The 14,657-nt window shown below is 52.4% G+C and overlaps 5 protein-coding genes across 5 annotated transcripts; 2 read left to right on the top strand and 3 right to left on the bottom strand.

Annotated features, from left to right (window-relative positions):
* Positions 1-2,384: 2,384 nt before the first annotated feature.
* Positions 2,385-3,284, bottom strand: B0T23DRAFT_322683 (chaperonin 10-like protein; the record flags this gene model as incomplete). The annotated part of the gene is made up of 3 exons (XM_062835313.1): positions 2,385-2,447; positions 2,619-2,846; positions 2,985-3,284. The coding sequence occupies 3 exons, from the start codon at positions 3,282-3,284 to the stop codon at positions 2,385-2,387; spliced, it is 591 nt and encodes a 196-aa protein (XP_062690262.1).
* Positions 3,285-3,902: 618 nt separating this feature from the next.
* On the bottom strand, positions 3,903-6,981 carry B0T23DRAFT_222918 (kinase-like domain-containing protein). Its single transcript, XM_062833757.1, has 4 exons — positions 6,833-6,981; positions 6,406-6,671; positions 4,841-6,149; positions 3,903-4,784 (listed from the first exon to the last, which is right to left on the bottom strand). Exons 1-4 carry the CDS (start codon positions 6,885-6,887, stop codon positions 4,141-4,143), a joined length of 2,274 nt encoding a protein of 757 aa, XP_062690261.1. The 5' UTR covers positions 6,888-6,981; the 3' UTR covers positions 3,903-4,140.
* A 1,809-nt stretch (positions 6,982-8,790) lies between these two features.
* B0T23DRAFT_222899 (mitochondrial 54S ribosomal protein YmL19) lies at positions 8,791-10,056 on the bottom strand. Its single transcript, XM_062833756.1, has 2 exons — positions 9,618-10,056; positions 8,791-9,549 (listed from the first exon to the last, which is right to left on the bottom strand). Exons 1-2 carry the CDS (start codon positions 9,756-9,758, stop codon positions 9,214-9,216), a joined length of 477 nt encoding a protein of 158 aa, XP_062690260.1. The 5' UTR covers positions 9,759-10,056; the 3' UTR covers positions 8,791-9,213.
* A 332-nt stretch (positions 10,057-10,388) lies between these two features.
* Positions 10,389-12,138, top strand: B0T23DRAFT_222880 (survival factor 1). The gene is made up of 4 exons (XM_062833755.1): positions 10,389-10,750; positions 10,838-11,053; positions 11,136-11,937; positions 11,999-12,138. The coding sequence occupies exons 1-4, from the start codon at positions 10,728-10,730 to the stop codon at positions 12,101-12,103; spliced, it is 1,146 nt and encodes a 381-aa protein (XP_062690259.1). The 5' UTR covers positions 10,389-10,727; the 3' UTR covers positions 12,104-12,138.
* Positions 12,139-12,702: 564 nt separating this feature from the next.
* On the top strand, positions 12,703-14,312 carry B0T23DRAFT_322751 (uncharacterized protein; the record flags this gene model as incomplete). Its single annotated transcript, XM_062835320.1, has 6 exons — positions 12,703-12,836; positions 13,093-13,124; positions 13,293-13,369; positions 13,742-13,827; positions 14,039-14,073; positions 14,146-14,312. 6 exons carry the CDS (start codon positions 12,703-12,705, stop codon positions 14,310-14,312), a joined length of 531 nt encoding a protein of 176 aa, XP_062690258.1.
* Between the last annotated feature and the right edge of the window lie 345 nt (positions 14,313-14,657).

Genomic DNA, 14,657 nt, shown 5'->3' with positions numbered 1-14,657 from the left:
TCTCTGGTGCCTTGCATTTACTGTGTGGAGGAATGACGATCTAATCGAATGACAGGCATGAGGCCTCTCGATAGCTTTCCTTATGTATTGTGTCTTGCCTCTACCTATCTCCCCGACCCCTCTACCCCTCTGCCCCTCCGTCGCTCTGTCCCTCGGTATATCCGTCTCTGATTTCTTTATCTGCGAGTGAGTGACCAATGTCGAAACTGACTCTCCAAAATGGACCTGGTGTGGATCAGGGGCAAAAGCAAACACCAGGCGAAAAATGATGAGATCACCAAAACAAGCAAATCGCTTTCGGAGATGGAAACAACAAGAGGCACAGAGGCACAGAGGCTGAACTGTGCCTGCCAGCTCCGCCAAGTTCGCCAGGATTGCGAGTGAGTCTCGGGGTCCACGACATTTGTGACGCCGCAAACAGGCACAGAGAGACACATGCGAAGCACAGCATGAAGAGGAAATGAAGAAAATGCGAACCCAATACGCTCGGAAGCGCAGATGGGTGCGCGCGGGCGTGTGCGAGCGCGAAAGGGAGATAAAGAAAGACATTACACGTTGGTTGCTACCTACAAGGTATAGATTGTCCAATATTCCCAATCATGCGGTTTGCTCTTTCACACAGGAGGCAATCTCTACCGCAGAGACCCTGCTTATGTGTGGATGAGGGATGAAAATCACCAACGTAGTGTACATACCTACCTACCTCCAGATAATGGCTTTCTCGTTCTTGGGTGAGGAGAAGTAAAGTAAGGTGCTCGCTTCGAAACACCTAGATCAATCTTGATCGACATCTCCCAGACCTGAACATTGGACACCCATAGTAAGCCTGAAGGATAATTGATACGAAAGTAGGCGATAGGTGATCGACATAAGATTATCATAAAGCCACATGGGGAGCCTAGGAAGGCATGGGGGGCTAAGATGGCTCAATGTTTCATAATGAACCGGGGGTTGGTCCGGTCACTGGGAAAGCAACACGAATTTATAATGCAGCCAAGCATTCATCTTGAAAGTTCCGAAGATGGCGGATAGATGCACATGCTGTTAGACATATGTGAAAAGAGGAGGGATTTTGACTTTAGGGTGCATATGTTTTAGTACAATAGACAAAAAAAAAAAAAGTCTCGTAGAGTGCAAGTAAGTTAAGCACCATCGAACGGGAGCCGGACCCGGATTTGTTATGTTTTGGCTCGTCTCCAATCGTTATGTGAGTCGTTTTTCGGGTCTCTGCTGTTTCTCTCATCTCTGCTGTTTTTCGGTCGTCCCCTCTCGCTTTTAACACGCGCCGTTTCCGTTTGAGGAGAAACGACAGACTGGAACTCCGTCTGAGAGTTGCATCGTAGGAGTCTCGGCGTGAGTGTGTGACTAACTGACTGCTTGCTGCTGAAGTGGCGCCGTTGTTGATTTTCCTATGTTGGTGTTGGTTCCGTGTTGGTTTTGGCTCACTCTTCAACTCTCCCCTTTCGTCCCTTGTCATTCGGATTCCACTGGGGTAAGATCAGGAACCGAATCACGCCTACCGCCGGCACAGCGCTCACCGGCCCTGCCCGCTTGCGGTAACGTGCTACACCGACGCTGTCTGTGTATGTCCATCCTCTGTGCTTGTCTGATGTTGTCAAGCACGAATTGAACGAGACAGATGTACGGGATAGGAGACGCTCGTGTTAACTGGTATTTCTTCTTGATCAGCCCACGACAGCTCGCTTGCTCGCTGTTCCATGGATAACAGTAGAAGTACGTATCAGCCACATCTCGTCTCGTCTTGTCTAGTTTTTCAGGTCTGAACCCCACCAAACCGGCAGCACCAAGGATTATGAGACGGGATCCGAGGACCGAGACCGGAGAAGTGAGCGACACATGTTTGATTGATTTGAAACTAGAGATCGGGTGAGGATATCGTATTCTGAACCGGAAATTCGGACGAACTGTGATGTGAGAAGTCGATTGAAGACGACTGTCATCCCGACATCTTTCCTCTCGCTCCAAGTTAACTGTCACAAGGATGAGATGAGTTGAGGTGCCATTTCCGAGAACCAAACCATTATCAAGCGATAAATGCCGAGCACCACCACCTCACGCCCACGTTTTCGTGTCAAGTATGCCAACCTGTCCGTTTAGCCTGTTGTTCAATGCTGTTTTCTATTGGTACATTACATATTGGTACACTTTTGATATTGTCATAAGAATCATGAGAGGGTATCCTTTATATTTTGCTTTTTGGGTTTTATGCTGGGTGAACGAGGTTTACTCGGCGATCTTGGCAAGGATCCTATCGAAGAGACATTTGTCAGTAACCGCTCTTCCTGTATGTTTGCATAGGCCGGTCGGGAATAGTTTCCCTCCCCCCTCCAATCAGGGACAGGATCTGTGGTGTATGGTGCAACTTACTCGCTATCGCGGAAGAGGGTGTACTCCTCCTCGCCAACCTTGACAGGGGAACCGCCGTACTGTTAAAGAGCGCATTAGCATCCATATTCCTCCCTTCTTCCCTCTTTATACAAAAGCCTATGCATGCAGGCGTTGCATCCGGGTGTTACGGACAGATAACTTCAATCTGTAACCGCCCGTCTGCTCTGCATCGGCATTGTATGTAGCTCATTGGTAGCCCTTTAACGTACCTGAGGGATAAGGACGCGGTCGCCAGCGTTGACGCCCATGGGGAGACGCTTGCCGTCCTTGTCGAGGGCACCGGGGCCAACAGCGAGGACCTTGGCCTCGTTGAGGTCCTTAACGGAGGACTCGGGAAGGAAGATGCCGGAGGCAGTCTTGGCCTCGGCCTTGACGCGCTGGACGAGGACGCGGTCAAGGAGGGGGATGAGGGACTTGACGGAGCGGACGGTGGTGGCCTACGATGACGACAACAACAACGCGTTAGTCGATAATTTGGTTTTATGATATCGTCTTGCATGTTCGGCGCCAATTGCACTTGTCGCGGTGCTTGCCGCCGAGTGTTCGGTTGTACCGGTGCTAGCCAGAGGTTCTACAGCGCAATTGCTAAGCTCCCCGATAACTACGCAATGCTGCCGCAGTATGTAGCTCCATCTTCCTGGCGCTTCCTTGTCCCCGGCGGCGGAGTGCGATTGGGTGTCTCGGACGGGAGGTGTGTGCTCACCATTTTGACGGGATTGAAACGGTGAACGGCAACGAGGGATTCGACTGGCGAGCTTGGGCGTGAGGATGGACGAGTACGGCGGATCTGAGGAGACTGAGGGGGAAAGAGCTTCGGTATTTGGGCCGGCGGGATCGCGACTTTTGATTACCCTTGTACGAGCTTCGATACGCATCTAGAAGATGCCGCTCCATTTTTTAATGGGGCCCGGACTTGCTGTTTATCCCTGCCGACGTCGGTACGTCACCGGCAATCCCGCCAAAACGGGCAGCCTACCTGCTTCTGATTGGCTGTGCGAAGCTGGGGTAACACGCCCGGCTTGGCCGGGGAACGGTGGATCGTCCTGCGAAGCGGCTCCGTCCGTTGCTCCGGTCACCATGACAGAACACAGATAAGGTCTCCTCTACCTCTATATCTATATAACGGGTAACCTGGACTCCCAACTTCCATCTTAACAAGATCGGTTTTGAAAAGTTCATCACCATTAGCAACGTCACATACCTCACGGCCAGTCAGCTGTCTGCCTAGATTTTACCACTTCTCACTCCATCAATAACTGCACTTTCTAATTATAAAGCGAGCGACCTTTATACACTCATCATTGTTTAGTGCCCGTCTCCCACAATATGTCTAGCCTAGCCATACCACCTTCTATCTTTTACCAGAGAGTAGCATAATCAGAAAGATAAACGCTGTATGCCTAGAACCCGGCCCCCCTATACTGAATCTTTGCATCGACACCCAAACCCAATCGCAGCGCTGTCTTCCCAAGTCCCAAAAACGCCCAAGAAAATGACGAAAAACCGCTGCCTCGCAAGGTGACAGACACCGACTGAGAGGAAAATGGTAACAATGCCCATATACTGTACTAAGAACGTATGTTCGGTCTTTTCAATACTAAACCCAAGCTACCCCCCACAAGTCCCCATCAGATGACCCTTCTTGTTCCTAACCCAAATGTTGGTGGCATCCTGTACCCCTAAGAAGCCGTCCTGTATTTGAATGTGTCTACTGGCGCGAAGGCTCCACTTCTAGCGTTTGGCCTTTTCATCTTTGGTGCCTGCAGGTGCTGATGGGGGTTCGAGAGTGTGTACGTGATCATCCGCATGTGCCACGTTGCCGGGGCCGATCTGCCGGCAGATGACGGTGTTCGCCACCCAGGGATCGTCAAGAATTTCCGTCATCTTGGCTCGTGTCTTGGGATCCAGATCGAGCATCCTGCCGATGACGTGTCTGCTTTCCCTCGGGAGAAGCCTGAGGATTCTCCAAGGACCACGGATGACCTCCTTCTTCTCTCCAGTGCTGCCAGCTTCTCCTTGTACGCTGGTTGTCGGCTTGTGATCGGAAGTCGTCTTCTTGTCATCTTGAACCTTGTCGATCTTGTCGCTGCTAGCCCTGACGCTCTGAGGGTCGTAATCTCTGTATGGAAGATCGCTAAGCGCCGATGTGGAGGCTGAAGGTGGAAGCAACAGTTTCTTTGGGTCATGTCCGAACGAAGGCTCTGCAGCGAATAGCTTGAACGAGTTGTCGGTCAATCGAGGAACCTTCCATGGGAATCGTCGGAGTGTCATGCAGCAGTAGATGATGGCCAAGGACCAGATATCAACGGCCTCGGGATCGTACTTCTTTTCGTCGTACACTTCGGGGGCAAGATATGGGTCGGATCCAACAATGCCTTTAATCAGTTAGCAACCCTTCAACCAGCATCTTCTCAGCCATGTGTTTACTTACCTGAGGCATGGACAATACCAGTCTCAAACGGATACCGGAAAACATGAGCACTACCAAAATCGATAATCTTCATAATACCATGCTCGCTAACCACAACGTTGTCAAGCTTCAGATCCCGATGCGCGAGGCCCATGCTGTGGAGGTATGTTACGCCACTCAAGATCTGAAGGAAGCAGCAGCTGACCTCTTCTCGAGACATCTTTCCTGTCATGACAATGGCGAACAGGTCATATGGGGCGTACTCCATCACCTCATACCACTTGCCCTTCTCCTGGACAATGTCTAGGGTTTCAATGATGTTGCCATGGTGCAAAGAAGATCCCATGCAATACTCGGCCGTAAGCTTCTTGACATATTCGCGCTCGGTTTCGTACGAGTGGCGAGGGCGGAATTCCTTAACGGCAAAGACCACACCGTCTTCGCTGCGCTTCATGAGTCTCACGGAACCTCCCGCTCCGGCACCCAACACCTTGCCAAGCTTCCCGTATTTAGAAGAGAGACCGTGATCGTCACCGAACGGAATCTGGGCAGACTTGCCTCCCGGTGTCTTGGGCGTAGACTTTACAGAAGCAGCGGGAGATGCCGGTCTCTTGTGCTTGTGAGGTCCCAGCTTGAAGAACCTCTTCAGGTCCGCCATTGAGCTATTTCTGCTGGGGATCGTAGCCTCGTCGTCGTTGTCATGGCGATCCTTCTTGGAGCGTTTGTCGCTTTTGGATACCAGACTCAAAGAGGACGAGTTCTTTTTCCTGGAGAAGATAAAGCGAGGCTCAATGCCTTTTTGCGCAGGTCGTTTGCTTGCCGAGTACGGATCGTTGGCATCGCCGGGAGGTGGTAGTTGGCGGGTGTAGAACTGTGACGCGGCCAACGCTCGGGAGGGACTGGAATCACGAGACGCAGGCTGAGATCTACTGGGAGAACTGCTGCCGCCGGACCCAACGGAAAACAACCCTCTGCGATGTTCACCGATAGTGATCTGGGGACGATCTCGGCCATCTATCGAAGTCGGCCTGGAAGAGCTCCGCAGCTGTTCGTCGGGTGTAGGCAGCTGGACATTGCGGAGAGAGGTAGGTGATGTCGGTTCGTGGGAAGAATCCTGAGGAGTGATGAGGTTGGCACTCCGCCTTTCTTGCGCCAGACCGCTCTCGCGGCGAAGTTCTCGGTCGACGTTGTCGGTTCCAGCCGGCGTGAGAGGAGGTGTATGCATTTCGTGGCCCCTGACGTGCGGAGTAAGAAGCGGTGAGTTGCGACCTGCCGAGCTCCGTGTATGTTCGCGACTGGGAGCTCTTGATTCATCTTCGTGGGAAGGTGTCTGGAGACAGAAAAGTATTAGTCCTCGCCCAAGGGGGAAAGACGCAGACGCAAAGAATGGTGACTATGCATGCATGGATATATGGTGTGCAATCAGACAAGAGACATGGCAAAAGCCAGCAAAAGCCACCGAGCTGATCTTGGTTGCACAAGGCCCCCCCGGAAGCGACGGACCAACGCAAAAGCAAAACTTGGGAGGTGAACAAAGGAAGGAAGCAAGAAGCGTAGCCCCTCACGTGAAATTGGGATGGGCTTACCCTTGAAGCGGGAAGCGAGAATGCCTCGTACTGGAAAAGGCTTATCCTTCGCTCCTGCAGCGGACAGGCCTTCAACCTCTCGGCGATATCACGAAGCTGCTCGGGGGTGACCTCACCCGGTTCGCCGAGGGTGACGTCTGGTGCAATGGTTGGTGTCGATGTGGTGCCCTCTGGGGTGATCTCTTCGACAGTTGACTTGAAGCGGACAGCAGGCTCGGTTTTGGATGGTTCAGCGGGAGTGACTTTGGCCGACTGCGGCTCGACAGCTGTTGGAGTAGACTACAAGTCAGCGAATTGCTTCAATCCAATGCTTGCTCGTTCTAATCCCCGAGCATTGGCGTAGTAGGGATCAGAAATGAGGGGTTGCCGTTGATTTTTTATTAATGTTGTTTTTCTAGTCCTTCGTTGTTGTTTCCTTTCTCCTTACCTTGGTGCTGTCCGTCCGGTTGACGCTGCTCTGACTCTTTCTCAGCGGTCGCCATCTTTTTTTTTTTTTTTTGTTTTTGGTGTTTTGTTGTTTTTGTTGGGTTGCTTTGATTTCTTGGTTCGAATTTGCACCCGTCTCCGCAAACTAATAAAACTTGTAAAATCCTGGCAGGAATCCGAATAACGTCTGGTGTCTGGCCCGCCCTGGAGAACAGAGATAAAAAGATGGGATAAAAGACCGTGTGATGCAAGATGCAAGGGCCAGACAGGTGACAGAGCGACAGAAGATGCAAGACCAGACCAGACCGGCAAGCAGACGCAGCGGCGGAATGGGCGGAAACTATGTCAAGTGGAAGCAAGGGAAAGGCAAATGGGACGGCGGCGAAAGAAGAGTCGGGGCCAAATAGATGACGGCGATCTCAACTGTCATGGAACTGCGACAAGGCTCGGACTAGTCACTACTAGTACACTATGTAGGAGGTGAATAATGGGGTTTCCACTTTCCACCGTGACTTCTGATTTGACTTTGCCTGGCCTTGACGATTCCTTGTCGATGCTGTGTGCCTAGGCTTCCTTCTTGTTCACTTGGGACAGAAGCGGCCCGGGTTCGGCGAAGAAATGGCAGTGTGAAAGATGGCGCTCTGTTGCGTCGTGGTGGGGCCGGGCTACATGACAGGTACAGGAAACGTTGGCTGCAGGCGGCGGGAAACACGGGTACCCTTGATGGACCACCAGCCAGTGCACCCGCCTGAGAGGAGAGGACCTTAGTTGAATCTGAGAGCGGGCACGCCGGCACTGAGATCGGGCCAAGCCGGCTTTCCTAGAATGATTGAATTTCAGATGGATCCGCAGTCACAGACTCCGTCCCGTCCTCACAAGGTGAGCGGTCTCGAAATCAAACAGTTCAGTTTGAACGTGGCGGCGGGCACCCTGTCTGGGCGTCACGCAGTGTTTCCAAAACCGCAATAGGAGTCCCGTCTTGGATCTTGGTCTTTGTCATACACTACGATAAGTATGTACACACATTGGAACCGGGAGCGGTCGGCAACGTGGGGTCAGGTCCCTGATCCTGTCCATCCATGTCCTCTTCCATCTTGTCCGACTTCCTTTTCCAGCTTTTAAAGATGCCGAGCGATTGCAGCGCCTCCCCCTCTAAAACGTCAATTACCAGCTGCATTGACGCGGGTGTATTTCCTGCCAGGACATCCATTCCATTACGTCTCTGTTTCCACCGCCCCGTGTTGTTCCTCAAACACTGGGCAGTTCACCCAATGACTCGAGTGAACACCTCAGCCGGTTGTGCCTTGCGTCCTTGGCTGTCATCCTCGTTGCCCTGCGTTTCAACTGAACAGCAGAGAGTCAAGTATGAATCCCGCAGCAGCCCCTATCACCGTCAAAGCGGGCTTTTGGAGCGCCGCCCTGTCCGAAAGACCGAGGCACCGCAAAGGCATGGATGACAAGTCTAGGTGGTGTCGGTGGTCAGCTTTGTCTCCAGTGACTGTCCTGATGTCACCCAACTTTTTTTTCGATGGACTGGCAACGGATATGGTATGTAAACGGCTTTCTGTGTCGATCTCTACCGCCGAATACCAGGTCCTTATCGCTCGGTTCGGTGTAACCCATGTCGATACCCCGCCATGCTGCGGGAGGTAATTGCCCGAATGGTTCTAGAAGCCATCGAATGTACTTGCAATCGTTGCACACGTATAGGATATTAAACAATCATCCATTTCATCTCGTTAGTATTGAAAGCATGAGATGAACACCAGGGCGACATGATACCGGGGCTTCGCCTGGGTGTTAAGAAGTGGGCTGGTGAATAAGCACTTGGGCGAAGGGGTGGTTTGTTTACATAACCCCTTTTCAGTGTATATATGTGTGTGATTTGTCTTGCAGTCAGCTTGGCCCAGAGCAGCATAAGCACATCTCACCTACATTCAGGTAAGCATAATACCCGTTGGGCGGTCTGCCTTGGTGACCGCCAACCTTAAAACTTTATCCTACAGAGACAGATCCTAGTCCTACGCCTGCGTGTTCCACAGACACAAGCTATGTGAGCCAAGGTTGACGAAGCTGGAGTACGTTGAGGCAATGCAAACGCAAACTGGCAGATGCCCATATATGCCATGCCTATCATTAGCACCCTTTTGTGGAAGCCTTTAACATACTCCGTGGACCAACCAACAGCTCCAGGCACCGCTGTGCATTTTGAGATTTTGCCATACAATAATGATACAAGAAAAGATACACAGAGCCACAAGCAATGGCTATAGTCCCCATCCAATATTGGTAACAATGCCGTGGTCTATCCACCTAAAAGAAACAACCGTAACGCCTTCGTGCTCCCAAGCCCGTATAATGTCTTTCAGCGTATAGCCTCTTTCAGGGAATAACGTTGATACCGATCGACCTGGCCTGGTAGATGACCGCCCTGCAGAGGCCCTCGAGGGGCAGGCCGGATAGACGGAGCTCGGACTGCTTGATCTTGGCGATCTCGTAGACATGTTTGAGGCTGACGGTGCCGACAACCTCCTTGCCGGGGTTGCTGGCGCCCTTTCTCTTGCCGCCCTTGCCTATCGGGGCCTCGGCGGCGTTGAGCAGAAGCCATGATGTGTGGGGGGTGCGGACATCGAAGTGGAACGAGCGGTCGGGCCTGACGGTAACACGGACGGGCATAGGGGTACCGGTGTTGATATGGGCGGTTCTGGCGTTGAACTCCTATACAGATTTGAGCGCATGTCAGCTTGTTTTGTGGATATTATATGTGTGGACGCATGCAAACCGACCTTGCAAAAGTCCATGGACTTGATACCCTTGGAACCAAGGGCCGGACCGACCGGGGGACTCGGGCTGGCCTGACCAGCGCCGACAATGAGCTTCACCACCTGCTCAACACCACCAGCACCACCTTTTGCGGCCTTGGACATTCTGGCGACTCGACTGCAGAGACCCTCGAGGGAAGTTAAGTTGGGAGGAGGACGGAACAGTGATTCGGCGCGTCTGCAGTCGCGTGTTACACTTTCGAGGTCGGTCGGGTATCCTCGTTCGCGACGGCGGCAGCAACGGCGGCGGCGACGGCGCGCGCGGCACCTCAAGCTGGGCCCAAAAAAAATCGGGCGCCGGGCCGGCAACCGTTGCGGCCAGGGTCACGTCAGCCACTCCTTCTGAGCCTCAGCCACACACTACTTAAGAGTGCTGCAGTTAGTAGTCCCTTATCGCCGCTTATCAGTGCCGCTAGTGGCTACAGTAGGTTAGTACAGGACGGGATGTAGAGCTATCGACCCTGACCGGACCCCGCCCGTCAACTGAAAGTCCTCGCTCGTCCCCAATTGCTCTCCCACCGGGCGTGACTTTGGATTGATCATTCCCGTCGTTGCCTGCCGCCTGCCCTTGCCGCAAAGGTGCGTTCGAGCTGCTGTAAGTCTGCAAGGGAACATGGCATTGCGAAACCTGAACCCTCCAAGTGATTGCAGACCCGCTGTAGGAATCTGAAAGGGTCCAATCGATCGTCAAGTCCTCAGGTGATGTGGAGAGTTGGGCGGAACAGTGACGTGCACCTTCAAGAGCCAGTGAGTCTTCTTTGCCGCTCGACTGCCACGCATCGAGGGCCACGGCTAGAGGCAGTCGGCCGCGGGGAAGCCCAAAGGTACGTACTTGTAGGAGATTTGGGACAGACTGGGTTGCCCCTTCTGTTTTCCATTGGCCTTTTATCTGAGCGCGGCGCCATCTCAGCTCTGCCCCATCTTTCTTGACGGCGGTGAATGACTTTAATCTTGAACATCAAACTACCTGGAAAATTCTCACAACTAGACTCATTTTTGCCTCGTTGTCTTAGCTTTTTGCTTCTCTAATCTATACTCTTCCCATTTCGCCCTATACCCCCCCAGTCTTTCATCATGTTCAAGTGGGCGCAAGCGGCGTGAGTACTCCAAGCACTCCAAACCATCCACGATGCCGCCCACCCCCACCATCCGCTGGACGCAAACCTCTAACGACTCGCTTGTAGGTTGGCCAATGTCGCCGGCACCAAGGAGCCTATCTACGGCCCCGAGGCTATCAGGTCTGTCGCTGAAGAGGCCAAGACGACTCCCTATACCGAAACCACCAAGGATGACCTGAAATGGCAGGCCATGGAGTCCACTTGCGTCGAGACGCAGTGCTTCTACTTCATGACGGACAGCGGCCAGCTCGCCTTTGCCCAGGTCATCTACTCTAACGTTGCGTAAGATTCCCCATCGCACGATTCGCCGTCAATGTGGCGCGCTCGCAAACCTGGGCCTCGTACTAACCTGATGACACAACAGTGGCATCCGCACGACTTGCCAGTTCAACTGCAAGGTCTTCTCCCTGGATGGATCCAAGCCCCACCTCTGGTGCTCTACGCCCCTCAACAACCACGAGTTCAGCGAGGATAAGACCAGCTTTTACGCTACCGATTGCGCCGTCGAGCTTTCGGAAGATGGAAACTCGTACACTATCAAGTCGTTGAACGATGAAAGGTCGATTGTCAACGTGACCATCAAGAGGACAGCGCCTGGCTTCAAGATTGGTACATCCGGCACAACACTGTTTGGCACCGACCTTGCCAACCCTTGGGGTTCCATGCGCCACGTTTTTTGGCCCAGGTGTGTCGCCGAGGGCACGATTGCCACTCCGGATGGTCCCGTCGACTGCAAGGGACGCGCCATGTTCGTCCACGCTCTGCAGGGCATGAAGCCTCACCACGCCGCGGCCAAGTGGAACTTTTGCAACTTCCAAGGCCCCAACTACTCTGCGGTCCTGATGCAGTACACAACTCCCCCTTCTTACGGATCGACGGTTGTGAACGTCGGTGGTATCGTCAAGGACAATGAGATCATTTTCGCCGGCGCCGAGGGTGCGGTCACGCATGTTGCGATCAAGGGCGACACGGAGAACGACTGGCCCGAGCCGACTGCTATCAAGTTTGAGTGGAAGGGTACTACCAAGGACGGCAAGCAGGCCGATGCTGTTCTAGAGGGCGAGCTCGAGGATAAGCTCGACAGGATAGACGTCATGGCTGAGGTGCCGGGATTTGTCAAGCAGATCGTCGCGGGTGCTGTTGGCACAAAGCCGTACATTTACCAGGTATTATGTTCTGCTTATCGCTCATCATTTGGACTGTTGAACTGACACGAATACAATCTAGTACGCGCCACAAAAGAAGAAGCTCACTCTCAAGCTCAAGCTTGGGGAGGAAGAAATCTCGGAGGAGGGCTACCTGTTCAGCGAGGCTACCTTCATTTCCGCCTAAATCTAAGATGTGGATGAGGAAGTAATGACGGTTTTTTCTGGGTAACACGCTATATCAATGAGGGCTGGTATCATGGTTTGGAGTCGTTGAGAGATGCCGATAGAGGTGCTTGGTCACTCGTTGGACGGTTTGTCTCCTGCGTACTGTTTATAAGGACTCGATTATTTGCTCCGTCTCGGTCTGGACAAGGAGCCCGCTTTGCATAGTGGATCTGATATAACATAACAAGGCTTCCTGGAGAGCCCACTAATTTAATAGACTTGGATTGCTTCCTGTGCTGGTCGTGTTGTCCGCTGTGACTGTATGATACATGGCAGTTTGACTTGAGGGTGCACGGATCCCTATTTGGATACGATCGATAGCTTAAGCTCACCCTACGCTGTTTGAACTCACCCCTCTACCTAGCAACCGACCAACCTCAAACTTTCAAACAACTTTCAGCCCCACCTTAGGCGCATTCGCTTACACCAACTTCCACTTGACTGCACGCCTCCGTCTCGGTTGCATTTGGCCTTGCAGGGAGTGCTCTTTGGGCTTTCATCATTTCTTTTGTTGTTTACTCTCAACACAACGCGGCTTAAATTTCAACACCCGATATAATGCCGCCGACCATACCCTCTCGCGGCGGTCCTTCGGGACTGAAGCACCGCCACTCAGTGAGCGGTAAGTCCGTCTTGAGCGGCGCGAGTGGGAAGGGCAAGGGCCAGGGCGGCGTGGGCATCAAGCGCCACAGGTACGTCGACTTCAGTTGAACGCGGCCATGCGCCCGAGAGCATGACCTACCTCAGCGCCTAGCACCAGCGTCTTGACAAGTTCGAGGAAGCATTCATGTGGACGACGATACACGATACACCGTCACCAGGCAAAAAAAAAAAAACCAAAAAAAAAAAAAAGAAAGAAAGAAAGGAAGGAAGAAAGACCGAAAATGAAACACATTCACCCAAATATACAATATGCACTCGCTAACGGATTTCACATTTGGGAAACAGAAAAATCATCAAAGATACTATTCGCGGCATCAGTGAGTTTCCACAGCCTACAACCACCTACGATTGAGCACATCAACCATCAGCGCGTTGTGTTACATGTGGGACAATTCTGTCGCTAGACACGACGCCGCTTCCATTACCATCCTCATCTATCTTCGGATGAGAGTGAAGGTGGAGCGCGCTTCTTCGAACCCCTTCAGCTCATTATCCTCAATCGAGAAACAACGGTTTACTGATGCATTCATGCTCTGTGTGCTTCAGCCAAGCCTGCTATTCGGTACGTACTGTGCGAGACTGGATTTACGTTGTCTCTTGTTCTGTTTTGATCCTTTGAATGTCTTCAGTTTCGTTGGGATCTATTCTCTGCTTCATCCTTTTGTCAAATCCGTGTCAGGTTCTCTTTTGGTCGTCAAATGCTGTCGATGCATCTCAGTGGGCCGTTGCTGCCATGGATTTGTCTACCCTGCACTTTGGTATTGGTATTTCACGTTGTATTCCATTTTACACATCGTGCCTCTTGATGGGTCAGAAAGACTTCATACCTGCATCAGGTTACTCTTGATGTGATACCTCCACCGCTGCTATTTTGGGATGCATTCATCAGCCTATCTTTACATGCTCCTGACAAGCTTTGTCTTGAAACTTGAAGGCCTATTTACATACTAGCCCACCTTCCCTTCAGCATCATCAGTTATTTCCCTTTCATAAAGCGGTCCAAACATTTTCGGAAGAAGAGTATGTAACTAACATATTTGCAGACGTTTAGCCCGTCGTGGCGGTGTCAAGCGTATCTCTGCCGGCATCTACGATGAAATCAGGGCAGCACTGAAGGAAAGACTTCAGATGGTATGCCTCCCAACGCCTCCATCTCTTCCTCTCAGCTACCAGAGTTACACTACTAACTTAGACCTATAACAGATCCTGCGCGACTGTGTCACGTACACAGAGCACAGGCACGCGAAGACGGTCACCGTAACGGACGTAAGTAGCATCAGCACCCTCGAGGGCCACGGGACATGGCAAGTATCAGCGGAAACAACGGTAAGCTAATAGGAGAAAAGGTGATTTTCGCCCTTCGTCGCATTGGCAAACCCATCTACGGCTTTGACCCCGAGACGTGGGAGCCTCCTGCGCGCGGCGCCCACCGTCGCGCCCTCGCCCAGGGTGGCGAACAAGGCCGCAGCGGTAATCGCGGCGGCGATAACGACGATTCGGACTAGAGTATCTCGAAGTCAACCCTCGACAACTACCTGGCCCAAAATGATCCCCAGGTTATGGCGAATATGTCAGCAAAGGCGGCGGCTACGGCAGATGCGACGATGTCGGGGTTTTCGAGTTCAAAACATGCGCCTTTGGCCGCACCAGCCCCTGCTGTGGTGCCTGTGCTTGCAAGAGGATTGACACCGATCAACATCAGCCATCACATGCCACCCGATCGACAGTATAAAGCATAAATTCGCACTACCTCACGATCTCTCGGCTGTCCCAGGCGGTCACTACTCGTCAGTCACATATGTCACCCCCTACACATACAAAAAGCAAGGAATGGTGTATTCGCGATGATA

This window comes from Neurospora hispaniola (assembly GCF_033458365.1).
Source record: "Neurospora hispaniola strain FGSC 10403 chromosome Unknown B0T23scaffold_7, whole genome shotgun sequence".
NCBI classification, from domain to species: Eukaryota; Fungi; Ascomycota; class Sordariomycetes; order Sordariales; family Sordariaceae; genus Neurospora; species Neurospora hispaniola.
Note: the sequence above shows the minus strand (reverse complement) of the source record. Positions and strands in the feature narration are given on the sequence as shown.

Excerpts from the sequence above, each read along its gene's own strand:
- B0T23DRAFT_222918 (XM_062833757.1), bottom strand. The coding sequence starts at position 6,887 with ATGGCGACCGCTGAGAAAGAGTCAGAGCAGCGTCAACCGGACGGACAG. Across the intron at positions 6,150-6,405 it reads TCTCGCTTCCCGCTTCAAGG|ACACCTTCCCACGAAGATGA; the intron begins GTAAGCCCATCC and ends TTCTGTCTCCAG. Across the intron at positions 4,785-4,840 it reads TGGTATTGTCCATGCCTCAG|GCATTGTTGGATCCGACCCA; the intron begins GTAAGTAAACAC and ends AACTGATTAAAG.
- B0T23DRAFT_222880 (XM_062833755.1), top strand. The coding sequence starts at position 10,728 with ATGTTCAAGTGGGCGCAAGCGGC. Across the intron at positions 10,751-10,837 it reads TTCAAGTGGGCGCAAGCGGC|GTTGGCCAATGTCGCCGGCA; the intron begins GTGAGTACTCCA and ends ACTCGCTTGTAG. Across the intron at positions 11,938-11,998 it reads CAAAGCCGTACATTTACCAG|TACGCGCCACAAAAGAAGAA; the intron begins GTATTATGTTCT and ends AATACAATCTAG.
- B0T23DRAFT_222899 (XM_062833756.1), bottom strand. The coding sequence starts at position 9,758 with ATGTCCAAGGCCGCAAAAGGTGGTGCTGGTGGTGTTGAGCAGGTGGTG. Across the intron at positions 9,550-9,617 it reads AGTCCATGGACTTTTGCAAG|GAGTTCAACGCCAGAACCGC; the intron begins GTCGGTTTGCAT and ends AAATCTGTATAG.